Source organism: Balaenoptera ricei, chromosome 7 (assembly GCF_028023285.1).
Source record: "Balaenoptera ricei isolate mBalRic1 chromosome 7, mBalRic1.hap2, whole genome shotgun sequence".
NCBI lineage: Eukaryota > Metazoa > Chordata > Mammalia > Artiodactyla > Balaenopteridae > Balaenoptera > Balaenoptera ricei.
Genome location: NC_082645.1, coordinates 31,898,375 through 31,926,194, shown reverse-complemented (window position 1 = coordinate 31,926,194; position 27,820 = coordinate 31,898,375). Strand labels below are relative to the sequence as shown.

The following is a 27,820-nucleotide window of genomic DNA, read 5'->3' as shown; positions in this document are numbered from 1 at the left end:
ATATAATTACTTCATATTGGAAAGTAATGAGTCAAGAAGGAATCTAATGTAAAACTTAAGAATAACAAAAACCAGAACAAGGCCTGAAGAACAAATAACTTAAAAATATTTTTTAAGCTTAAATGTAAGGAGAGAACCCAGATGGCCTGTATGTTTATTCTGCTTCAAAGGAAAGGTTTATTTCTGAAATTGTCTGTAGGAATAATAACTTCTCTCACCACAGCACTTCCACAGTTTCAGTGTTGAAGCCCCTACTTTCATGTCGTATAGAGACTTACAACTAGCAAGTTTTAAGCATTGCTGGTAGCATTTTTCTCAGGTAATTCTTTACTTACCCATCTGCCTCTGCCATTAAACAGTGACCTTCATAAGGGTCACTAAGTCCAATTCATTTCATATTATCAGTTCCTAGCACTTAATAGGTACCTAATTAATATTTGTTGAATGAGTGCATGATTGCAGTGAAAGGATATATTTGAGAATTATCCACCGAACCACTGTCAAAAACAAAAAAATTAGAAAGTAGTATTCAAGGTTCTACTGTCTCTAGACTCTCTTCCTTTTAGCAGAGTGTTCTGCTATCTGTGGTTGAGTTCTTTTTATATTGCAGGAGCCTCTAAGCAATTCAGGGCTTGAAAAGTGATTTGGGATTGGCATGTAATACTTTCTCAAAACAAAAACTGCACAGAAATGAAGAAAAAGGAAATGTGAAGAAGCCCTCACAGGAATAGAGGAATACACTGTATTCCTCATAGGCGATGAAGGGTGCCAATTCACATATTCATGAAATGTATTCAGACTTTGACAGTACTATATTATTTTCCCTGTGCTTTAGCCTGAAGATGGAGACATTGACACGTTGGCCTACAAGGTATTCAATTAATATGTGTTTTAAGTGATTCTAGTGAAACTGCTAAGCTACTATTCCTTATATATAAAATATATATTATATGTATATAATATATATAAAAGCCTACAGGGCTTCTGTTTTTTGTTTTTGTTATTTTTACAGATAAACTAACACACTGTTGACCTCCACTCTCGCAGAGGACACAATGACAGTCTTGATTCTCTTTTCAACCAAGGCAACTGCCTACATAAGAGAATTATGTGATCTTCATTTTTGTGCCAGCATGGCAATTTTTGGTTATTTCAAGTTTTCTCTAGCATATCTGATAAGTATCTATTTCATACTCTCTTAGGTAAAGGATAGGAATAGGAAGAAATAGCAAATTTATCATAAAAACTGCAACTCAGATCTATGCTCCAGAGAAACAGTTTATCAGTCAAAAAAACCTTAAATTAAAAGAAAATCATTGATTCAAATTAGTGGCTTTTCACTATTGTTCATATATTTAAAATATAAGAATCATATTTAATACTATTTCTTTAACAATTTAGACACGTTCATTCTTCTCTTTCTTGCCCATACTCCTTTACTCTTTCCCCACCAACTTTGGAGCTTAGTTTTCATGTTGGCCTTATTTCCCCAAAAATATTTATTTGAAATTATTCAAGGACATTTATAATACATTGAAAGTATATTTTTCAGCTTGAATCTGACTAATTGTGACATAAAAACATTTGTTTTCCTTTATAAGAGCACCTGTGTGTAAACTAATTCTGACATCAGTACAGTTGTCATATGGTAAGTTTAAAAACTTTTGGGGACCAGTAAGTGTATGCTAGGCCTTTGGAAACTCCAACACTACCAAATGGAGTCTTCTACCTATTGACCAAATGTCAATAATTAATTGGAAGTTAGCTTGTGATATGTATTCTTTGCACATGTTCCTGCCAAGAACTTCTGTGTCTAATTAAGACAATAGGAATATTTGTGCTATGATAATTTCTGATAGTATTTCTATAATCCTTCAAACCACTTTTGAATGTCTTTTTTAAATTTTGTGTTTTTAAATTCTGTAACTATAAGCTTCTGTAAATAAGGGAATTTTCAGTGTAGAACAAATTATTATCCAGAGAAATGTCGATCATATAATACAGCATTTGATTTTGACAATTTTGAAAATTTCTGGATCTGGGATAGCCTTGGAAAGTATTTTCAGGGCTAGATTAACCTAATTCTATTCAATTCTTTACTTCCAATTTCAGTTTAAGGAGCAAATAAATTATTCTTTGCCTGACCATCATAAAATGTTGCTTAATTTTGGCAAGTGTAGAATCTTTTAGTTGTATTAAGTTGATAAATATTTTAGCCATAAAAGTGATGCTTGCAGTCAGCTTTGGCTTTACATATTGTGACAGTGTGTCCAATTATTGCTGAAAATTTGAGTAAAATCTGTATTCAAGATAGTTTTATTTTGAATATTTTTTTATTCCTAATTTTGTTGCCATTCATCTAAGCCTCCTGCCTAGAAGTACTGCAAATTTCAAATAAATAGGAACTAGGGGAAAAAAGAAAGAGACTTGTTTTTAATACTAAGAACTTTTTCATGTTTTGCTTTGTTTTTCAAGTATGGAGATCTTTGTTATATTCCTTATACTTAGGGGGAAATATCACTTGATTTAAGATTATCATATTGTTGTATTATATTTCTATTTGGTGAGACAGCATAGAGAAGAAGGTATAGCCCTGGGTAAGTAAAGCCTGAGTGCAGTTCCCCTATCAGCCATGTGACTGTGGATCATTAACTTCCTGAACTGCAATTTCCAAAGTTGTGAGAATTAAATATGTTAAATGGCTGATTTGACCTACTCACTCGGTATGATATTTTTATTAGTCATTTAGTACATTTGAAAGATTACTATTAAATAAAAGGTATATTATACCCATTGCCTTCCATATTTGAACTCTGGAGTGTATTAAAAGTAGATGACAAGAATCAGATTGAATAAATAAGCGCAGGTCTGTCTTGGCTCCCAAAATGCCTCCTTCACAGTGTAACATCCCTGTCATCTTAACAAATGACTGACTTGTCATTTTAATGTCATTAGTAATGCTAAAATTTCTCCTTGAAAAGTTAAATGAAGCAACACATTTTACCTCTCAGTTAAAATAGTGTTTTTATTTTTAATAATTTTTTAATGCAATGTCCCTTAAAGATTTAAAAATCATAATTTTAATAGAAATATAGATATTTCCATGCCTGCTTCAACCTAGATCTAACCAATATTAGTTGGATTTCTTGCTACAAAGTTTTCCCTTTTTGATTTATAGAGCTTGTAAATATGAATGAAAGTTTCTTCAGGATTAATATACTTGGGATTCCAGCCACACCTCATATTTGTCTGGGTGTAAAAGTCCAATGCATTTATTTTGTACAGCATTTTCAAGGGAAAAAATCAACTTTTAAAATAAATCAAAACAATATGCATAAAGGAAATACATATTTTATGTAGTTTATCATTTTTCATGGATAAATAATACAAAATATGAATGTAGGTCTTCTTTGCTTTTCCTATATGCAGTCTCACTTTCTCTTCTTGTGTATGATTGCTGTTATATATGTATTCAAATATGCACAGAATACACACTCATTTTTACCTGAATGAATCAATGATTGCCATATTTTTCTAAACTTTAGTCATTGCTGTTATCTGACAGCTGAATAAAACTTCACTGGGCATAACTTCAAAAGAATAGATCTGATTTATCTGAAAGCATGAATTTCTGTATTGTAATATAAATACTATATTTATTGAATGAATAGGTGAAAGAAACATGGATTATGTACCTTCTGTTTTTTAACATTTCATTTTTTGACATGTTATATTTCAGCATACTATGGATTTTCTTTCTTCTATATTTTATTTTCTTCCACAGTCCTTCCAAATTACGTTAAAAGATTACTAAAATAAGAATGTCTACTTTGTATAAATTCATGTTTTAAGATGCCTTCACAAGATGATTTATAAAATTCAAAGTTGCATAGCCATTTAGCAATCTAAGTGGACAGAATTGAAAGTTATAATGCATTCATGTATACATTCATAAATTACCTAGTGCTGTAGGTGTAATAGTGAATAAGAAAAACGATCGCTGTCCTCACTGAGCTTAAAGTCTAATGGGAGCAAAAAATATTAATAAAAAGTAACTTTGTAAAGAAACACAAGTGTAAATTTGCCATTCTAATTCATGCTATGAAGCAGAGTATATGGTGCAATAATCAGAGAGAACATAAAAGGCTTCTTGAGGGCAATGTTTGATATATTAAAAAAACAGAAGGAATTAAGCAAGTAGATTGAAAAAAAGCATTTCAGATAGGGAGCCGCGTGTACAAAAGGTATTTTGGAAATTCTTCCTTCTGATTTCTATGAATGGTTAAATTTTTTTTATAATAAAAATTATTTTATTGCAAACAATACACACATACATTGATTTTTAAATGGTATTATTTTTTGTTAGTATGAATGGTATTGCTGTTATTAATAATATGCAGTTTTGTGTTTATCTGCATTTATCTGCAATTTAATTTCAGCTACTTGTTCTGGACTGAATGGGGACAGATGCCATCCATTGGAAAGGCTCGTTTAGATGGCTCAGAGAAGGTTGTCCTCGTAAGCATGGGAATAGCATGGCCAAATGGCATCTCCATTGACTATGAGGTCTGTTGGATTTCTTAAGCATTGAAAGTGCATTAACTGCCAACTTGCATTAGTCTACTTTTAGTGTTCTCTTATTTTCTTTATAAAACAATCAAAAACAGCTTGTAATATTATTTTTCAATCAAACTTAGGAAAATAAATTGTATTGGTGTGATGCTCGTACAGACAAGATAGAAAGAATTGACCTTGAAACTGGCGGGAATCGAGAGATGGTGCTGTCAGGGAGCAATGTGGATATGTTTTCAGTTGCAGTCTTTGGGGCTTACATCTACTGGTCTGACAGGTAATTTATTTTTTCATAAGTATTTGAGTCTCAAAATGTTATAGTGCCAATTGCTTTACCCTTGTAGGATTAGCCATTCCTTAGCAAGGTCACAGAAAGGATCTCACAAAACCATGTAATTTCCACAGAAGAGGCAGTCACTCTTGCTATTCCAGGCTCAACCCTTTCAATGTCACAGACTAATGTTGGTTTCTTTCCCTTCTGCTGGGCCATCTGTTACCTTCAGCTTAAATAACTGGCTTGATTTGGATTAAAGATTGTTGATCACGTATGTTCAATTTCTTGGCAGAGCACATGCCAACGGGTCCATCAGAAGGGGCCACAAGAATGATGCCACAGAAACTGTAACCATGAGAACGGGTCTTGGAGTCAACCTGAAGGAGGTTAAAATCTTTAACCGAGTAAGAGAGAAAGGTCAGCACTTTTGTATGATAAATACGTTTTATGTTATTTCTTTCTCTCTTTTTTTTTTTTTTGACATTTATTTATCAAACTTAAGTTAGGGATTAATTCTTATATGAGTCCAAAACCTCAAGACCCTATTTTTTTACATCTAATTTCCTACAAAAATCATATAGTAGCCTAATGAAATGAATATATAATAGTTCATAGATAGTTTTGCCTAGGACAATGCATGTATATGGACATGTTATATACCTGGTATGGCTTCAGTATAGGTTTAGACTAAGTAATATAGAAACACTTGATAAATATACATATTCAACGAACTATACAAAGCACAATTAGGATATTAGAGAGTAAAAAGCAGCCAAAATGGTTTTTTTGATTATATATATATATATAATATATATATATATTTTTAATAGTCACACACTTTATTTAGAACTAACTAAATATGCCACATTACTTGGCCCAAAAGGTTGTTTTCATGTCAGATTATATTTTAATACATAAAGTGATGATGGCTCCAGAAGGTTGCTATTAGTGTGAAATAAGTCCAGAGTCATCATTTCTTTAAAATTTGTTTTGAAACTGATATTACATGATTTGGATTTTTTTTAATATCACTTCCATTAAGATAATGTTCATTTTAAATGTCCATTAGAGTAAACTGTAATTAATTTTCTTGACATCAAAGGAAGGTATAATAATTTTGGAGAGGATGATGAATTCATAGAGGAGAATTAGTCTGATGTAGAAATCTTAATATCATGTTACATCTTCACTCAAAACTGGAGTGAAAAACTTATGCCCAATATACTTAGGAAGGTAGGCACATTGGAGCCATAAATTTCTTTGATATCTTATATACTTCAAAGACACCGACTTTAAGGTACTGCATATTTCTTTGGTGAATGCAGTTCATGTTTTGAGTGAATCAGTTACTTGTACCAAAGATTACAATATATACAACCTATTGTAATCTCAGTATCAAGTTTCAAAAGAGTTATGCACTTAACTGGATGATTAAGGGAAATTTTTTATGCTTGTCTTTGGATGGTCAGGGGAGCAGAAGAATGCGATCTTTGAAATAAAAAATCCCAGGTTTTAAACTGAAGTGATTAAAAATAGCAGTACTTTATAGTGTTTGGATTTATACTGACCAGTCTAAAAATTAAGCATAAAATAACCCAGAATATTCAACATTAAATTTTTAATATTTTTCTAAGAAAAAACACAAACATACGTGTGTGTATCTTTTTCTTCTCCCTAGGGACCAATGTTTGTGCCAAGGACAATGGGGGATGTCAGCAACTCTGTCTTTATCGAGGAAATTCCCAGAGAACTTGTGCTTGTGCCCATGGATATTTGGCAGAGGATGGAGTTACTTGCTTAAGGCATGAAGGCTATTTGCTGTATTCAGGGAGAACAATATTAAAAAGTATACATCTTTCTGATGAAACCAATTTAAATTCACCAATAAGGCCATACGAAAATCCACATTATTTCAAGAATGTCATAGCTTTGGCTTTTGACTATAATCAAAGAAGAAAAGGCACCAACCGAATCTTCTACAGCGATGCACACTTTGGAAATATACAGCTTATTAAAGATAACTGGGAAGACAGACAAGTAATCGTTGAAAGTAAGTACAACAATTTATTTTTAAACAGTTTGGTGGAAACAAGTATCATTTGTAGTAGAGAAATTAGAGTGGTAATTTCATGTAGCAATTATATTTTCCTAGAGTTTATATTCAAGAATGAGTGAAACTATAGCATCCAAACCCCCAAAAGTCAAAGAAGTAATTAACTGCTAGCATGTACAGTGTGAATATTATGATTATTAGCTTCTAATCATGGAACGCTCAGTATATTCCTTTATAATGTTTCTTATAAATAAGTGTATTAAAATTCATGGAAAATAATTTTTCAGTATAAAACTTACTAATTTTATTTTCTTCCAGTGGGTGAAATTATATCTTTAAGAATATCTACCTAATTATATTCAGTGAATTTTATTTTCTCAAGTATCAGATTTTTTGTGTGCATATATATGACAGTCTTGATGAGAAAATGTTATTAAATAATCTAATATTTTAAAAATATTTTTAATATTCTACAGGACAATACTTTTAATATTTTACAGGACTCAAACATAATATTGTGTGAATTATCATCTACATATTATAATTTAGAGAAACCTCTTTCCTGTCATCCAACTTTTACAGGGACAATCTTCATATTCCTCATTCAGCATCTCTCTCTTCTCTATCTCTGTGTGATTTCCATATATTCCTCACTTTTCCAATTTCACTATACTGAGGTCAGTCTTTTTCATTACTTTTTAAATTGCAAAATAATACATAAATTATAAAATGTTCAAGTAATATGGATTTTTAACTGAAGTTTCTGCCTCATCCCTGCAACATCAATTCCATTTACTTACTCCTAAGTGACAGCTGTCATGCCTCCAGAATTTTCTTTAGGTATGTGTATCATTTGTAATTACAAAAATGTAATGATACAATATTCACCTGCTTTTTTTCACTTACTTACAATATATCTTTAAAAGCTTTTAAGGCTATTTAAGATAAGGCTCTATCTTATTCTTTTGAAAGCCTGTATCTATCCTATACTAAGAGTAAACTAATTTATTTAACCATTTTCTCACTGACAATAATTTAGGTTGTTTTTGGTGTCTTATCACTACCTACAATGTCACAGTGAACATTTGTGCACATAAATATGTTTTTTCACACATGTGAATATTTCTTTAGCATAGAATCCTAGAAATAGAATTGCAAAATCAATCATTGTTTTATTTATTTTTTTTAGAACTGGTCAAATTTCTCCAAAAAGACCATATCAATTTATGTTTTCATTAACTGTTTATAAAAAGATCCATTTTCCTACACTTTTGACAGTGATTTTATAATTTTTATTAGCTTATGACTAATATGTAAAAATAGTCAACTTATGTTAATATACATTTACCTGATAACTAGTGAGATCCAGCATCTATTCATATGCTTACTCATGTGAAAAACACATCAAACTCCCTATTGTACATTGCCATCCCATGCTAAGCCTGTCACAATTTTGTTCTTTCAATATTTAATATCCTCACAATCCTTTTTGCCTATTCAAACCTGAAAGCCTTTCCAAATCAGTTCAAGTGTGTACTTTCAAGCATATACACATTCTTGTTTCTTTATTCTCTAGGTTACTATACTTGTTGATAATTTCATAACAATTTGTATATTCCAGCACATGCCATTTTGGCTTCCTTGTGTGTATATATATCAAGATGCAACTATAACCGTACTGATCATAGAGTTGAGACATATTCGAGACTTACTGATTCTTTGGGTATATCCCTATGAAGTTTACATTATAATTCTCTTTGGTCCTCCCTCCATTTTCCTAGACTGACACAATTCAGAGTTGGAAGTGCTTATGTTGCATCTGTAATCTATTAACTAACTTATTCACTTTCTGTGCTCCAGATTCTTTGTCAGGTACCCTGGGTATAAAGATGAATATGAGTCCATAGACCTTTAGAAGCCATAGTTTAAGAAGAAAACTATGAGTAAACAGACATTGAAATTCACTAGAATCTATAATATACTCAAGGCCTAGAGAATAAATAATCTTTCTGGGGAAGCGTAGAGGATGCCACTGAGATGAGTTGAGGAACTGTAAGGGATCAATAGGAGTCTGTCTGTTGAGCCAGGTGGAGAAGAGAGGAGGAGGAAGAATTTTAGACCAGTGGTCCCCAAATGTGGTTCCTAGGGTCTCCCAATACATGTTCAAGGAGTCTAAGAGATCAAAATTATTTTCATAATAATACTAGATATTTGCCTTTCCACTATGTTGACATTTGCACCAATGGTGCAAAAGCCATTGTGGCTAAATTGCTGGTACCTTAGCACTAATCAATACAGTGGCACCAAACAGTACTAGTAGTCATTGTATTTTTCACTGCCACTTAATAGCAGGAAAAAAAAAAAAAAGAGCCAGTTTCACTTAAGAATGTCCTTGAAGAAAAAGTAAAATAATTAATTTTATTAAATATTAATCCTTCAATACACATCTCTTTAATATGCTGTGTGATATTATAAAATACATATATGGAACTTTGATGCATTCTGAAGTATAGTTGCCTGAAGGATACCATGTATTTCTGTCATTATTTGAGATTATGCTTTTTTTAAGGAATATCATTTTTTACTTAAAAGAATGAGGAACAGACAAACTATGGTTATTCAAACCTGGGTGTATGGCAGACTAAATACAATGAGTCTGTCACTCCAAGGAAAATGACCTACATTATTTATTGCAAATAATAAAAATCAAGATTTCAAGTAAAAATTAAAATTTTCAAGACTTGTATCCACCACAGTTAGCTTGGTAGCTTCCCAACACTTAAAGAGGTTTTTCTGATGAGATGGGTAGTGATATTACTAGTGATTTGGGGTGGGGAGGTGTTGCATGCTGAAATTGTCAGCATTTGGAGGATATGCATAACTCAGGGAACCAATATTTTCCAAATGACGTGATAAAATCATGCCTGGGTAAATGATCCATTCAGAGTATAAGATAGACCAATGAATTTTAATGTAACAGAATAGGAAAAGTTCATCACTATGGTTTCTGATTCCACACTGTAGCTAACCTTTAAGTAACTACCACTTGTGTTGTTGTAGTATAAAATCATATCCAGAATTATCTGAAAAGGTTATTAAAACACTCCTTCCTTTTCCAACTTCACTGCTGTGTGAAGCTGGATTTTCTTCACAAATTTCAACTAAAACAACACAACAGATTGTACGAAGTAGATGTGAGAATCCAGCTGTCTTCTAGTAATCCAGACAGTAAACAAATTTATAAAATGATAAAACAATGCTGTCTTCTCATTTTAAAAAAATACAGCTATTTTTGTAGATGTTATTTATATTAATATGCAGTCAATTCATTTTTGTTTTTTAAAATATATTAATACATATCAAAACAAGTTTTTTAGTTTAAATTTCTAACAATAGCTATAGATGTAACTCACATACACAAAAATTTTGCTGGAGTCTTCAATACTTTTTAAGACTGTAAAAGTCCTCAGAACAAAAAAGATTACAAACTACTCTTCTAGACTAAAGGCTCAGAAAATTTTAAGTATAAAGACATGAAAAAGCACAGGGTAGACAAGGAGTGACATATCATTTGGTATGATTAGAACATGGGTTTCATGGCATGAATGGTGTGAGATGAGGCTATCGAGTCCTAGAGAGAAGTCCAATATTGAAGGATTTGGTCTGCCAAGATAAGAAGTACTAAAGAAAAAAAAGTTTCATTGAGATATAATGTACATACCATACAACTCATTCATTAAAAGTGTACAGTTCAATAATTTTGGGTATGCTACATTATTAATAATTACATTATTAATTTTAAAAATTAGGTAAAAAATATATAAAACATAACATTTGCCATTTCAACTTTTAATGGTACAATTCAGTGACATCAATTACATTCATGATATTGTGCAGCCATCACTGTGTATTTCCAAAACTTTTAAAATAAATCTATTTATTTATTGGCTGCATTGGGTCTTCGTTGCTGCACACAGGTTTTCTCTAGTTGCAGCAAGTGGGGGGGGCTACTCTTCATTGTGGTGCGTGGGCTTCTCATTGCAGTGGCTTCTCTTGTTGCGGAGCACGGGCTCTAGGCATGCAGGCTTCAGTAGTTGTGGCTCACAGGCTCAAGACCGCAGGCTCAGTAGTTGTGGCACATGGGCTTAGTTGCTCTGAAGCATGTGGGATCTTCCCGGACCAGGGCTCAAACCGGTGTCCCCTGCATTGGCAGGTGGATTCTTAACCACTGTGCCACAGGGAAGTCCCTCCAAAACATTTTTCTCTCTTTAAACAGAAACCCTGTTTAAGCAATTACTCCCCATTCCCCCTCCCTGTATTCTCTGGTAATCTTTCATCTATTTTCTTTCTCTATGAATTTGGCTATTGTATATATTTCATATAAGTGGATTCATACAATATATGTTTTGTTGTGTGTGGCATAATTCACTCAGTATAATGTTTTGAAGGTTAATCCATATTGTAGGTGTCAGAAGTTCATTCCCCTCTTTATGGCTGAATAATATTTTATTGTATGTATATACCACATTTATTTTATTTATTTTATTTATCCATTCATCTGTTTATGGACACGAGTTTCTACCTTTGGTTATTGTGAAAATGGCACAGTGAACACTGAGATACTAATATTCAAGATAAGGAGTTATGATTTTCTTTAGATGAAGGGAAAACAATGGAGTGTTCTAAGGTAAGTATATAATAGGACTTTTGTTTTATGAAGATAACTCTGGCTATGTTATGTTTGATGACATTTAAGAGATGCCATGGGAGGTTGTTGCTGAGTTACAGATCCTATTTATATCGTGGTAAATTAAACTGAAAACAATTTAATCAAAGTATATACATATTTCTGTTCAGTAGTTTGCCTTTTTGTTTGGTTGATAGTTTCCTTCACTGTACAAAAGCTTTTTAATTTGATATAGTCACATTTATTTTTACTTTTGTTGCCCTTGCCTGAAGAGATAGATGCAAAAAAATACTGCTAAGACCAATGTCAAACAGTGTACTGCCTATGTTCATCAGGGATATTGGCCTGTAACTTTCTTTTTCTGTACTGCTTTTATCTGGTTTTTGTATCAGTAATGTTGGCTTCATAGAATGAGTTTGGAATTGTTCTTTCCTCTTCAGTTGTTTGGGATAGTTTGAGAAGGAGAGGTATTAACTCTTCTTTAAAGGTTTGGTAGAATTCACCTGTGAAGCTATCTGGTCGTACACTTTTGTTTGTTGGGAGTTTTTTGTTTATTTGCTTTTTTACTGAGTCAGTTTCATTACCAGCAATTGGTCTGCTGAGATTTTCTAAGAATTTATCCACTTCTTCTAGGTTGTTCAATTAGTTGGTGTACAATTTTTTGTAGTAATCTCTTACTATCCTTTGTATTTCTGTGGTGTCAGTTGTAAGGCTAGATTGTTTGTGATTTTTCAGTCATTAAAGTAGTTTTCAGTCATTATTTCTTCAAAAAGTTTTTCTATTCCTTTCTGTTTATCCTTCTTGAATCCCTATAATGCAAATCTTAGTTTGCATTGTATTGTTCCAGAGGTCTCTTAAACTATACTCATTTTTAAATTATTCGTTCTTCTTGCTCTTCCAATTGGGTGATTTCCACTAACCTGTCTTCCAGATTGCTGATCCTTCCCCTTATTATATTTTTTATTTCGGTTATTGTATCCTTTGGTCCTGAGTGGTTCTTTTTTTTATATTTTCTCTTTGCGGAAGAGCTTGCTGAGTTCATTCACTTGTTTCCCAAGTTTGGTGAGCCTATTTGAGCTTTTTATCACATAAATTGCTTATCTATGTTTTATTTAGCTTCTTTTCTGAGGTTTTGTTTGTTTTTTTATTTGAAATATATTCCTTTGTCTCCTCATTGTGCCTAAGTCTGTGTTTGTTTAGGTACTTAGAATAATCAGCTATGTCTCCTAGTCTTGAAAGAGTGGCCTTATGTAGAAAGTGTCCTGTTGGGCCCAGAGGCACAATCCCCTGTGGTCACCAGAGTCAGGTGGTCCAGGGCAGTGTGTACTTTTCCTGTGGGTGGTTGGGCTGTGACTGCTGCAGGTGCACTGGGGGTAGCCCCCCAGGCCAGCTGGCTGTAACCTCTGACTCTAACTGTTGTGGGCACCCTGATAGGTGGAGCTGACTCCTCCCCAAAGTGGTTGCTGCTTTGGAGGGATGCAGTTACCAGCTGAGGACACCCACAATGTGGGATGGCCCCTCAGTGCATGAGCTGCTTTGGAGGGACACCATTGTCATCCAAGGCAGCTTGCCAGGTTGGGCAGAGAAGGAGCCACTTTGGATGAACTTGCCAAAGTAGGTGAGCTGGGCAGGGCAGGTCCTTGGGAACACTGGGACAGGGTGCCCAGTGTTGTTAGCTGGGTTGATGGATAATGACAGAAATGGTGCCTCCCAGCACTAGGTCAGCTAGGTAGAAGGAGAGTTTAAAAACATGTTGCCTTTCAGCACTTCTGTACCTGGAGAAAGTTCCAACAGATTCCTGCCACTCTGGCACATGCCCTAAAATCAGTCAATGAATCTCATGACTCAGGTGCTTTTCAAGCTACTGCCTCTGCACTGGAATTTGGAGTGAGTTTGTGCACGAGCTTTTCAAAAGCAGAGTCTTGGTTTCCCACAGCCCTCCAGCTCTCTTGGACATAGTCCTCACTGATTTTCAAAGATGGGGCTCTTCTTTCCAGTGCAAGTCCCCTGGGATGGGGAGCCCAAGGTGATGCTTTGAACCCTTGCTCCTCAGGGAGTACCTCTGCAGCTCTGATATTCCTGCTGCTTGTGTGCCACTATACTAGTTGTGTGGGTTCTCATTAGAACACCATTCTGCTCCTCCTTCTTGTCTTGATGTAACCTTTTCTTTATACGCATAGTTGTAGAAAATCTATTCTGCTAGTATTCAGGTTGTTCTCAGAAATAGCTGTTCCACGTGTAGTTGTAGTTTTGGTGTTTCTGTGGGAGGAGATGAACTCAGGCTCTTTGTACTCTGCCATCTTAATTCAGAACCCCTTTGATATTCTATTTTGATAAATCTGGAAAAACATTTCATTTTGATACATCTTTTTTTGATACATCTTTTACCAGTTAGTTAGTTAGTTACCAAAAAAGTAAATTCACTGACATGTGATTAAGTAAAGATAGACGAGAGTTCTAAATACCTTCACAAATCAGATTTAGGTTTAGATCATTTATATATCTGAATATGGGGAAAGGATAGGATGAAGGCTGTCTCCTTTATCTTTCAATTCATGTAGAATGAATTTTTTGCTCTGAGGTATAAAAGATGAGATGAAGAGCCACTAAATACATTTAAATGTGTATTACATGCTTACAGTGTGCCATAGATTATTAGGTAGTGGCAAATAAAGATGAAAGGTCTATTATTTTTTTAACCTCTGGGAACTCAAAGTATGGCAAAGGGAAAATGCCGTGTTTCACTTTTCATACGTGAAGAGTCAAGACTGTTGGTCAGCATGATATTAAAAATTAAAACACCGAGGTTACCTCTGGCTTTAAAAACATAGCATGATTGATGATAATTATAAAAAATAAAAACTAAGAAGAGATTCATAATTTCAAAAAACAAAATAAGATTTTCCTTGAATAATAAGCAAACAGAACAGAAATACAATGCAGTTAGAATGACTGAAACATCAGACTTCTGAGCCCTAGAATATGGATCCTACAGAGGAACAGGAGCAAGTTTAAAGCCTGCTTGAACCAGGGACTGGGGTGAGGCTGCCACATAGGAAAATAAGGCTGAAGTAAAGCTCTGCCATCTCCTTCATCTACCAATGTCCTATATGACGTTTTTGCCATAGAGGCTTAGAGAATACAGAAACAATCCTGTGACTAACATCAGTCTTTTACAGGTTGATGGCTTTTCAAGTTCTCATAGGCCCTGTGGACCAAAAATCCAAGTGAATTATGAAAGACAGGGCTGCAGCTTAAGGCCCAGGGGCCAAGGGAAGGCAACTGAAGCAACAAACTACAGGGAATGAGTGCTGGAAGAGAGGTTAAAAAATTACTTAAGGAGAGTCTGCAAATTCAAATTCCACAATAGAAGGACTTTAAAGAAATACAGCTAAAAAAAAAAGTGCACCAACCAGCAGATGAGTGAGTGAAAACAAATAATAGAACAATTAGAAGGAGACTTTTATAACTTTTTGGGGAGTTCATCAGAGAGGAAAAGGAATACATGTTTATAAGAAGTACAAGAAATGGTGAAACCAAAGAGGCTAAAATTATATAAGAAAAAAATAATTTAAATGAAAACAACTAAAAATCTTAGAACTGAAAAATATGGTCAGTATAATAAAAATTAAAAAGAAATCCCAATTGATAAAGTTTATGTTGGACTAGTCAAAGTGAAAATGAACCAATGGTATGATAATCAGTGAGGAATTAATATGTAAATTACAGAAAAAAATGAGAGCAGTTGTGAAACTTGGAAGGTAAGTTGGTAGGTTCAACATGATTATAGCTAGTAGAGGTCAACAAATGACAAAGAAGAGAGAGAAGGAAAGAAAAATATCATCCAAGAAACAATAATGGAGTTTACTACAAAAGAGGAAATAAATGGGTCCTTAGATTGAAAATGAATTCTGAGTACTGAAAAGAATCATAAAATTAAGTCAGCAATCAAAGTAAAATTTCAGAGAATCATAAAAAAAGGGAAAACCTTAAAATGCTACCAGAAGGAATAGAGAGGTTATCTACAGAGGAACAACAATTGAATTTAAGCAGGCATCTCACCAGCAGCATTAGAAATATGTTCACACTCCTAAGGAAATATATAATCCTATAACTGACTAAACTGTTATTCAAAATGAAGGGAAATAAAGATTGTTCCAGACATACAAAATCAGTTAACAGTACATCAACATATTCTCACTAAAAAACAAACAAAAATACCTTAAAATAATGGCTTCAAACTTGACCGTAATACACATTAAGTAGTGAAATTTGTGTTTTACATTATGACTTGGTATATATGTTTCAGTTTTACAGATTAATATCTTTATTCCATAGGATTCATTCTGATGTTTTGTTTTAGCCAATCAGAGCAGTTTATCATTTAAAAAAACGTGGCTTAAAATAAGGTCAAATGGTTTCCTTACATTCAATAACCAGTTAAAACACGTAATTAAGCAAAACTTCTCTTAAACTGGAAATAAAAACAAAGGATGCACAAGATTGTAATAGAGAAAGTTATAAAATATTAGTGGACATAAAGAATGACTTTAAATAAAGGGAGAAAATGTAATTTTCATGATGCGAACATTTGATTTCCATAACTATGGAAATTTGCCCCAAATTATCTGTAAGTTTAATGCAATTCAAAATGCCCAAGTAACTTTTTTCATGCAACTTCATATGCTGATCCTAAAACGTACATGGAACAGCAAAATTCCAACACCTAAGGCAATTTTGAAAAAATATAAATTTGTAGTCTCTCCTTGACAAGAATTTCACTTATTATAGTTATAATAATGAAAACAATGTGATATTATTAAAAGAATAGTTAAATGGTACAGAAAAGAGGGCTTAAAGCAGATCCACACATACATGTCTTGTAAATGTGTTTGTTACCAAGTTGATATTACAAATCAGTTGAAAAATAATGAACTGCATTTAATAAATTTTGCTAGTACAATTTGCATGCAAGAAATAAGTAAAATTCTATCTCTAGCTTATACTGTACTCAAAAATGTTTCAGTTGAGAAAGATGGTGAAGTAAAAGGACCGTGAGCTCACCTCCTCTCACAAACACACCAAAATCACAACTAACTGCTGAACAACCATCAATAAAGAAGACTGGAATCTACCAAAAACAAAAAGATATTCCTCATCCAAAGACATGAAGAAGAAACCATGGTAGGAGGGGCACACTCGCAATATACTCAAATCCCATACTGCCCAGATTAGCAACCCACAAACTGGAGATTGATTATATTGCAGAAGTTCTCCCACAGAAGTGAAAGCTCTGAGCCCCACACCAGTTGCCCCAGCCTAGGGATCCAGCATTGGGAGGAGGAGTCCACAGAGCATTTGGCTTTGAAGGCTAGCAGGGCTTGATTGCAGGAGCTCCACAGGACTGGGGGAAACAGAGACTTCACTCTTGGAGGGTGCACATAGGTCTCGCAGGCACTGGGACCCTGGGCAGAAGCAGTGACTCCAGAAGAACATGGGCCAGACCTACCTGCAAGTCTTAGAGTGTCCCTGAGGAGGTGGCAGATGGCTGTAGCTCTCTCTGGGGTCATAAAAGCTGGTGGCAGACATAGCAGAGACCTACGTGCACTCTGGCTTCAGCCAGACATTTTGGGTCTTTGGTCCCAAGACCTGGCCCCACCCAACAGCCTGTAAGCTCCAGTGCTGGGATGCCTCAGGCCAAACAACCAACAGGGTGGGAACACAGCCCCAGCCATCAGAAGACAGGCTGCCTAAAGACTGAGCCCACAACCACCTTTAGACACACCACTTGACATATCCCTGCGCACCAGAGGGACAACACCTAGCTCCAAACTCTAGTGGGCAGCCACCAGACCCTCCCACCAGGAAGCCTGAACAAGCCTCTAGACCAGCCTCACTCACCAGGGGAAAGACACCAGAAGCTAGAAAACCACCATACTGCAGCCTGCCAAACTGAGTCCATAAACACAAGTCAGAACCTATTCTGGGAACAGCTGGTCCTTGGCCCTTGAGTGATGAAGGGGAGTGTAATGCTGGGACACATAAGACATCCCCTATGGAGGGCCACTTCTCCAAGGTTGAGAAATGTAACTAAACTACCACATACATGAAAATACAAATAGAAATGTGAACAAAATGAGATGACAAAGGAATATGTTGCAGATGAAAGAACAAGATAAAACACAAGAACAACTAAGTGAAGTGGAGATAGGCAATCTACCTGAGAAAGAGTTCAAAATAATTATTGTAAAGGTGATCCAATAACTCAGGAAAAGAATGAATGCACAGAGCGAGAAGTTATAAAAAGATTTTAGCAAAGAGTCAGAAAATATAAAGAGCAACCAAACAGAGTTGAAGAATACAATAACTGAAATTAAAAATATAGTAGAACGAATCAATAGCAGACTAAATGAGGCAGAAGAATGAATCAGTGGGCTGAAGACAGAATGGTGGAAATCACTGCCATGGAATGGAATAAAGAAAAAGAATGAAAAAAATAAGGGCAGTTTAAGAGACCTCTGGGACAATATCAAATGCACTAACATTTGCATTATAGGGTCCTAAAAGGAGAAGAGAGAGAGAAAGAGCCTGAGAATATTTGAAGAAATAATAGCTGAAAACTTCCCTAACATGGGAAATGAAACAATCACCCAAGTCCAGGAAAAGCACAGAGTCCCATACAGGATAAACCCAAGCAGGAACATGCCAAGAAACACATTAATCAAATTGACAAAAATTAAACACAAATAGAAAATACTAAAAGCAACAAGGGAAAAGCAAAAAATAACATACAAGGGAATTCACATAAGGCTATCAGCTGATTTTTCAGCTGAAATTCTGCAGGCCACAGGGGAGTGGCACCATATATTTAAAGTGATGAAAGGGAATAACCTACAACCAAGAACACTCTGTCCAGCAGCAAGGCTCTTGTTCAGATTCAGTGGATAAATCAAAAGCTTTACAGATAAGCAAAAACTAAAAGAACTCATCACCACCAAACCAGCTTTACAACAACTGCTAAAAGAACTTCTCTAAGCAGAAAAGAAAACGCCGGAAGTAGAAACAAGACAATTAATAGGAAAGCTCACCAGTAAAGGCACACATACAGTAAAGGTAGAAAATCATCTACATACAAATATGATATCAAAACCAGTAATCATAAGAGGAGGAGAGTATGAATGCAGGATATATGAAATGCATTTGAAATTAAGAGATCTGCAACTTAAAACAGTCATGTATACGTGTAGACCGCTATACCAAAACCTCATGGTAACTGCAAACAAAATATCTATAATAGATGTACACACTAAAATTAAAAGGAATCCAAACACAACACTAAAGATAGTCATCAAATCACAAGAGAACAAAAGAGAAAAGCAAGAAAAAAAGATCTACAAAAACAAATCTAAAACAATTAACAAAATGGCAATAAGAACATATATAATAGATAATTACCTTAAATATAAAAGGATTAAATGCTTCAACTAAAAGACATAGACTGACGGAATGGATACACAAATAAGACCCATATATATGCTGTCTACAAGAGACCCACGTCAGATCTAGAGACACATACAGACTGAAAGTGAGGGGACAGAAAAAGGTATTCCATGCAAATGGAAATCAAAGGAAAGCTGGAGGAGCAATTCTCATATCAGACAAAATAGACTTTAAAATAAAGACTGTTGCAAGAGACAATACATAATGATCAAGTGATCAATCCAAGAAGAAGATATAACATTGTAAATATTAATATATATGCACCCAACACAGGAAAACCTCAATATATAAAATGCTAACAGCCTTAAAAGAGAAATCAATACTAACACAATAACAGTGTGGGACTTTAACACCTCACTTACATCAGTGGACAGATCATGCAGACAGAAAATCAATAAGGAAACACAGGTCTTAAATGACACATTAGACCAGATGGACTTAATTGATATTTATAAAACATTCCATCCTAAAGCAGCAGAATACACATTCTTTTCGAGTTCCCATAGAACATTCTCCAGAACAGAATACATGCTAGGCCACAAAGCAAATCTGGCTAAATATAAGAAAATTGGGACTTCCTTGGTGGTTCAGTGATTAAGAATCTGCCTGCCAATGCAGGGAACACAGGTTTGATCCCTGGTCTGGGAAGATCCCACATGCCATGGATCAACTAAGACCATGTACCACAACTACTGAGCCTGTGCTCTAGAGCCTGCATGCCACAACTACTAAAGCCTGCACACCTAGAGCCTGTGCTCTGCAACAAGAAGCCACTGCAAAGAAAAGCATGCACACCACAACAAAGAGTAGCCCCCGCTTGCCGCAACTAGAGAAAGCCCACATGCAGCAACAAAGACCCAACGCAGCCAAAAATAAATAAATAAAATACATTTATATAAAAAAAGAAAATTGATCAGGGGGAGGAGTCAAGATGGCAAAATAGGAGGACTTGGAGTTCGCCTCTCCTCACAAGTACATCAAGAATACATCTACAAATGAAACAATTCTCACAGGGCACTTACTGAACACTAGTGGAGGTCCTTGGACACCTAAAGGGACAAGAAAAATCCCCATGCAACCAGCTAGGATGAAAGAAAGAAAAAAAGAAAAGAGGAAACAGGATGAGACCAGCACCCTGGGCAGGGGAGCTTAAGGAGAGGAGAGGTTCCCACACTCAGGAAAGCCACCTCACGGTGGAGAGATCATCTGGGATAGAGAGGAAGCTTTGGGGGATCGGAGGGGAATGCAGCAACCAGTCTCTGAGAGGACAGAGTAAGAACTACGTGCATGGTCCATGCTACAGCCCTGCACACTCCAGCCCAAGTCGTGTGTCTCATGGTGTAGAGGGGGACTGGGTGCTGGAAAGTGGGGTTTGGAGAGCAGACCCAGGGAGAGGATAGATGTTGGCTGTGAAGAGACAGCCTGAAAGGACGGGACTAAGGAGCTCCACAACTGGGAACCACAACCTGGACCACCACAGAAGCACGGTGCATTTGTTGACTGGCATGCAAGGGGTGGGGCCACCTTTGAAACTCCCTTCCCCATATGGCGGCCCCTGCCTCTGCAGGCACTAGCAGGGGTGCCTGCCCCTCAAGCCAAAACCTCCTCCAGCCATGCAGGCCCTGGCGGGCCCAAGTGCTGCCCCTGCCAAAGCCTCCAAAGGTCACACCAGTCCTGGTGGGCCTGAGAACAACCCCTGCCAAAGCCTCCTCAGGCTGCGCCGATCCTGTGGCCCATGCACCGCCCTGCCAAAGCCTCCTCCAGCTGCGCTGGCCATGCCTGTGAATGCCTTCACTGGCCTGCGCAGACACGTGTGCTCCAGGGCAGCCTCGGGAGCAGAAACTGTTGGGAGGAACACATGCAGAGGTGGAGCTGAAACCACAGCTGAGCCCCAGGGGCTGTGCAACTAAGGAAGAAGACCTGAAATTTCTCCTCACAGCTACACAAACCATGGAGTTACACCTCTGCTGATGGCTTCCTAAATTCATTGCCTAAGGAACATCCAAACAGACAACAAGTGCTCCTGCAGGTGATACGGGTCTGGCTTTAGCAGCTGTGGGCTTTGTGTGCACATACAGTTGAGGGTTGGGTGAGGCCAGAGTCTGAGCTGCCTCCATAGATCCCACAGTGGGTACAGATGCATGACTACTGCAGTACTGGGACCTGACTTCAATGGATCTGTGCTGGTGGCCTGGTGAAAACAATACCTGAGAGTCATGAAGGCCATTTGCCAGCAAATGGTGGGACTGAGAGGAGTGCAAACAACAGTGTACTTTGTGAGCCTGCACAATGGGTGAAAGGGGACACAACTGAGCATACTCACAGATGAACAGCCCCAGAAGAGGAATACCCAGAAGCTTCTCTCCAAGTGGGAGTGCTCCAATCCCACCTATCTCACACTGCAGATCAGAAACACAGCTAAGAAACAGATCTCGGGGCTTCTACCTCAACAACTATGGAGCACACCATGCCCCTGAGAGGGGCGGTGACAACCACAGAGCAAAGGGGAGGCCTCACTCAATATCCAACTCACCCACCCCGGGGCAGACACCAGAAGCAAGAGGAGCTACGATCCTGCAGCCTGCAGAAAGGAGACCACAAATACAGTAAGTTAGACAAAATGAGACAAAAGGGAAATCTGCTGCAGATGAAGGAGCAAGATAAAAACCTACAAGAACAACTAAATGAAGAGGAGATAGGCAATCTACCTGAAAGAGAATTCAGAATAATGATAGTAAAGATGATCCAAGATCTCACAAAAAGAATGGAGGCATGGATTGAGAAGATGCAAGAGATGTTTAACAAGGACCTAGAAGAACTAAAGAACAAACAAACAGAGATGAACGGTGCAATAACTGAAATGAAAAATACAGTAGAAGGAATCAATGGCAGAATAACCAAGGCAGAAGAACAGGTAAGTGAGATGGAAGAGAGAGAATGGTAGAAATCACTGCCGCAGAACAGAATAAAGAAAAAAGAATGAAAAGAAATGAGGACAGTCTCAGAGACCTCTGGGAGAACATTAAATGCACCAACATTCAAATGATAGGGGCCCCAGAAGAAGAAGAGAAAAAAAAAAGGACCTGAGAAAATATTTGAAGAGATTATACTAAAAGAACTTCCCTAACATGGGAAAGGAAATAGTCAACCAAGTCCAGGAAGCACAGAGAATCTCATATATGATAAACCCAAGGAGGAACAGGCCAAGACACATATTAACCAAACTAACAAAAATTTAATACAAAGGAAACATATTAAAAGCAACAAGGGAAAAGCAGAAAAAAACATACAAGGGAATCCCCATAAGGTTATCAGCTGATTTGTGCAGCAGAAACACTGCAGGCCAGAAGGGAGTGGCATGATATATTTAAAGGGGTGAAAGGGAAAAACCTACAACCAAGAATACTCTACCCAGCAAGGCTCTCATTCAGATTTGATGGAGAAATAAAAAGCTTTACAGACAAGCAAAAGCTAAGAGAATTCAGCACCACCAAACCAGCTTTATGACAAATGCTACAGGAACTTTTCTAGGTGGAAAACACACAAGAGAAGAGAACAAAAGAGGAAGGGAAGAAAAAAGACCTACAAGAACAAACCCAAAACGATTAAGAAAATGGCAATAGGAACATACATATTGATAATTACCTTAAATGTAAATGGATTAAATGCTCCAACCAAAAGACATAGACTGGCTGAACGAATATAAAAGCAAAACCTGTACATATGCTGTCTACAAGAGACCCACGTCAGATGTAGGGAAACATACAGATTAAAAGTGAGGCTATGGAAAAAGAATTTCCATACAAATAGAAATCAAAAGAAAGCTGGAGTAGCAATACTCATATTAAACAAAATAGACTTTTAAATAAAGACTGTTACAAGGGACAAGGAAGGACAGTACATAATGATCAAGGGATCAATCAAAGAAGAAGATATAACAATTCTAAATATTTATGCACCCAACATAGGAGCACCTCAATATATAAGGCAAATGCTAACAGCCACAAAAGGGGAAATCAACAGTAACACAGCAATAGTGGGGAACTTTAAACCCCACTTACATCAATGGACACATCATCCAGACAAAAAATTAATAAGGAAACACAAACCTTAAAGGACACATTAGACCAAATTGACTTAACTGGTATTTATAGGGCATTCCATCAGAAAGCAGCAGAATACACTTCCTTCTCAAGTGTACATGAAACATTGTCCAGGATAGTTCACACCTTAGGTCGCAAATCAAGCCTTAATAAATTTTTAAAAAACTGAAATCATATCAAACATCTTTCCTGACCAAAACCCTCTGAAATTAGAAATGAATTACAGGAAAAAAGGAAACTGTAAAAAACACAAACACATGGAGGCTAAACAATATGTTATTAAATAACCAATGGGTCACTGAAAAAATCAAAGAGGAAATCAAAAAATACTGAGAGACAAATGAAAACAAAAACGTGTTGATCCAAACCTATGGGACACAGCAAAAGCAGTTCTAAGAGGGAAGTTCATAGCAATACAATCTTACCTCAGGAAACAAGAAAAATCTCAAATAAACAACCTAACCTTACAGCTCAAACAACCCGAGAAAGAAGAAAAAACAAAACTCCAACTTAGTAAAAGGAAAGAAACCATAAAGATCAGAGCAGAAATAAATGAACTAGAGATGAAGAAAACAATAGAAAAGATCAATGAAACTAAAAGCTGGTTTTCTGAAAAGATAAACAAAATTGATAAACCTTTAGCTTGATTCATCAAGAAAAAAGGGAGAGGACTCAAATCAATAAAATTAGAAATGAAAAAGGAGAAGTTGTAATGGACACTACAGAAATACAAAGAATTATAACAGACTACTACAGGAAACTATAAGCCAATAAAATGGACAACCTAGAAGAAATGGACAAATTCCTAGAAAGGTGCAAACATCCAAGACTGAACCAGGAAGAAATAAAAAATATGAACAGCCCAATCACAAGTATTGAAATTGAAAGTGCAATTTAAAAACTCCCAAAAAACAAAAGTCCAGGACCAGATGGCTTCACAGATGAATTCTATCAAACATTTAGAGAAGATTTAACATCTACCCTTCTGAAACTCTTCCAAAAATTGCAGAGGAAGGAACATTGCCAAGCTCATTCTATGAGGCCACTATCACCCTGATACCAAAACCAGACAAAGATAACACAAAAAAAGAAAATTACAGGTCAATATCACTGATGAACATAGACAAAAAACTTCTCAACAAAATACTAGCAAACAGAATCCAACAACACATTTATAGGATCATACACCCTGATCAAGTGGGATTTATCCCAGGGATGCAAGGATTCTTCAATATATGCAAATCAGTCAATGTGATACACTGTATTAACAATTTGAAGAATAAAAACCATATAATCATCTCAATAGATGCAGAAAAAGCTTCTGAAAAAATTCAACACCATTTATGGTAAAAACTCTCCAGAAAATGGGCATAGAGGGAATCTACCTCAACATAATAAAGCACATATATGACAAACTTACAGCTAACATCACACTCAATAGTGAAAAGCTGACAGCACTTCCTCTAAGATCAGGAACAAGACAAGGATGTCCACTCTTGCCACTTTTATTCAACATAGTTTTGTAGTTTTGGAAGTTTTAGCCACAGATATCAGAGAAGAAAAAGATATAAAAGAATCCAAATTGGAAAAAAAGAAGTAAAACTATCTGTTTGCAGATGACATGATACTATACATAGAAAACCCTAAAGATGCTACCAGAAAACTACGAGAGTTCATCAATGAATTAGGTAAAGTGCTAGGATACAAAATTAATACACAGGAAACTCTTGCATCCCTATACACTAACAACAAAAGATCAGAAAGAGAGATTAAGGAAACAATCCCATTTACCATTGCATAAAAAAAAAAAAGTACCTAGGAATAAACCTACCTAAGGAGACAAAAGACCTGTATTCCAAAAACTATAAGACACTGATAAAAGAAATTGAAGGTGACACAAACAGATGGAGAAATATACCATGTTCTTGGATTGGAAGAATCAATGTTGTCAAAATGACTATACTGTGCAAAGCAATCTACATATTCAATGCAATCTCTATCAAATTACCAAAGACATTTTTCACAGAATTAGAACAAAAAAATGTACAATTTGTACGGAAACCAAAAGACCCCTAATAGGCAAAGCAATATTGAGAAAGAAGAATGGAGCTGGAGGAATCAGGCTTCATGACTTCAGACTATACTACAAAGGTACAGAAATCAAAACAGTATGGTTATGGTACTGGCACAAAAACAGAAATATAGATCAATGGAACAGGGTAGAAAGTCCAGAGATAAACCCATGCACCCATGGCCACCTAATCTATGACATAGGTGACCAGAATATACAACGGAGAAAAGACAGTCTCTTCAATAAGTGGTGCTGGGAAAACTGGACAGCTACATGTAAAAGAATGAAATTAGAACACTCCCTAACACCATACACAAAAATAAACTCAAAATGGATTAAAGACCTAAATGTTAGGCCAGATACTATAAAACTCTTAGAGGAAAACATAGGCAGAAACTCTCTGCCATAAATCACGGCAAGATCATTTTTGATCCACCACATAGAGTAATGAAAATAAAAACAAAAATAAACAAATGGGACCTAATAAACTTAAAAGCTTTTGCACAGCAAAGAAAACCATAAACAAAACAAAAAGACAATCCTCAGAATGGGAGAAAATATTTGCAAATGAAGCAACGGACAAGGGATTAATCTCCAAAATATACAAACAGTTCATGGAGCTCAATATCAAAAAAACGAACAACCCAATCAAAAAATGGGCAGAGGACTGAAATAGACATCTCTCCAAGGAGGACATAGAGATGGCCAACAAGCACATGAAAAGATGCTCAACATCACTAGTTATAAGAGAAATGCAAATCAAAACTACAAAGAGGTATCACCTCACACCAGTCAGAATGGCCATCATCAAAAAATCTACAAACAATAAATGCTGGAGAGGGTGTGGAGGAAAGGGAACCCTCCTACCTTGTTGGTGGAAATGTAAATTGATACAGCCACTATGGAGAACAGTATGGAGGTTCCTTAGAAAACTAAAAATAGAGTTACCATATGATCCAGCAATCCCACTCCTGGTCATATATCCAGAGAATATGATGGTTCAAAAGGATATATGCACCGAATGTTCAGTACAGTGCTGTTTACAATAGCCAACACATGGAAGCAACCTAAATGTCCATTGACAGATGAATGGATAAAGGAGGTATGGTAGATATATACAATGGAATATTACTCACACATAAAAAAGAAGGAAATAATGCCATTTGCAGCAATGTGGATGGACCTGGAGATTGTCATACTAAATGAAGTCAGTCAGAGAAAGACAAATATCATATGACACTGCTTATATGCAGAATCTAAAAAATAATAATAATATAAATGAACTTATTTAAAAAACAGTAACAGACTCAGAGATTTAGAAAACAAATTTATGGCTATCAAAGGGGGAAAAGAGGGGAGAGGGAGGGATAAATTAGGAGGTTGAGATTAAATTATACACACTACTATATATAAAATAGATAATGAGCAAGGACCTATATAGCATAGGTAACTGTACTCAATATGTTTTAATAACCTAACAAATGAAGAATCTGAAGATAGTGTTTGCAAATATATTTGCATATATAGCTGTATATATATGTATATATATGTGTATATATATATATGCATATATAGCTGTATATATATGTATATATATGTGTATACATATGTATATATATATATGCATATATAGCTGTATATATATATGTATATATATGAAATGGATTGGTCTGTTGTACACCTGAAACACAATATTGTAAATCAACTATACTTCAATAAAAATTTTTTATAAAAGAAATAAATTATTGCCAATAAAAAATGTTTCAACTACATTAATCATGTAAATGTGCTATTTTTTAATTTCAAAGAAAATATAGAAGAATGTATTTATAAACTCCAGATAGGAACATATTTCAAAAATTAGACACAAAAAGTATAAGTTTGGTATATTTTACCTCATTGAAGTTAAAAACTCTTTGCAGCAGAAGATATAAAGAACTTTAAAAGGCAAAACAAGCTAACACTAGCAGAAGGTATTTGTATTTCCTAAAAGCAACAAGGGATTGAAACTACAGTTTATAATGTACCACTCCAAAGACTAACAGAAATATGGGATTGTTATGACAGGAGGCAAATCCTGGAAAAGGAAACATTATATTAAAGTATATTCAGCCTCACCAATCATCAAGAAAATTCCTAGTCAAACAACGAGATGCTATTTTCCACCCATAAATTTGGCAATTTTTTTAAGATTTCACAATGTGGCCAAACCAGAACTCTCATACACTATTGAAAATGACTATTTTGTACAACCACTTTAGAGAGCCATTTTGCAATATTTTGAAAAATTGGAAGAGTATACATTCTTCCATGAAGCAATTCCCACTTTTAGAGTAAACTTACGCAATTCTACTTTTAGAGAAAACAATGGCATATTGTACAACAGTAAAATAACAATAACAACAAAACAAAACCTAGTGTTATATCTATCTATCCACATTAACCAAATACAATTTGATTATAACAATACAACACAACAAAAATATTGCCAAATGATATTACAGTGTAATATGGTATGTAAGATTGAAAAATATGCTAAACGATGCTATGTATTATTTTT

General features: G+C 35.6%; 1 protein-coding gene across 1 annotated transcript in view; it reads left to right on the top strand.

Moving 5' to 3' along the window:
• LRP1B (LDL receptor related protein 1B) overlaps nucleotides 1-27,820 on the top strand; it is a 1,532,882-nt gene that overhangs the window by 1,032,749 nt on the left and 472,313 nt on the right. The window contains exons 37-40 of the mRNA XM_059927092.1: nucleotides 4,440-4,566; nucleotides 4,698-4,849; nucleotides 5,139-5,263; nucleotides 6,525-6,896. Coding sequence (XP_059783075.1) covers nucleotides 4,440-4,566; nucleotides 4,698-4,849; nucleotides 5,139-5,263; nucleotides 6,525-6,896 — 776 coding nt within the window. The remainder of the gene's footprint in view (nucleotides 1-4,439; nucleotides 4,567-4,697; nucleotides 4,850-5,138; nucleotides 5,264-6,524; nucleotides 6,897-27,820) is intronic.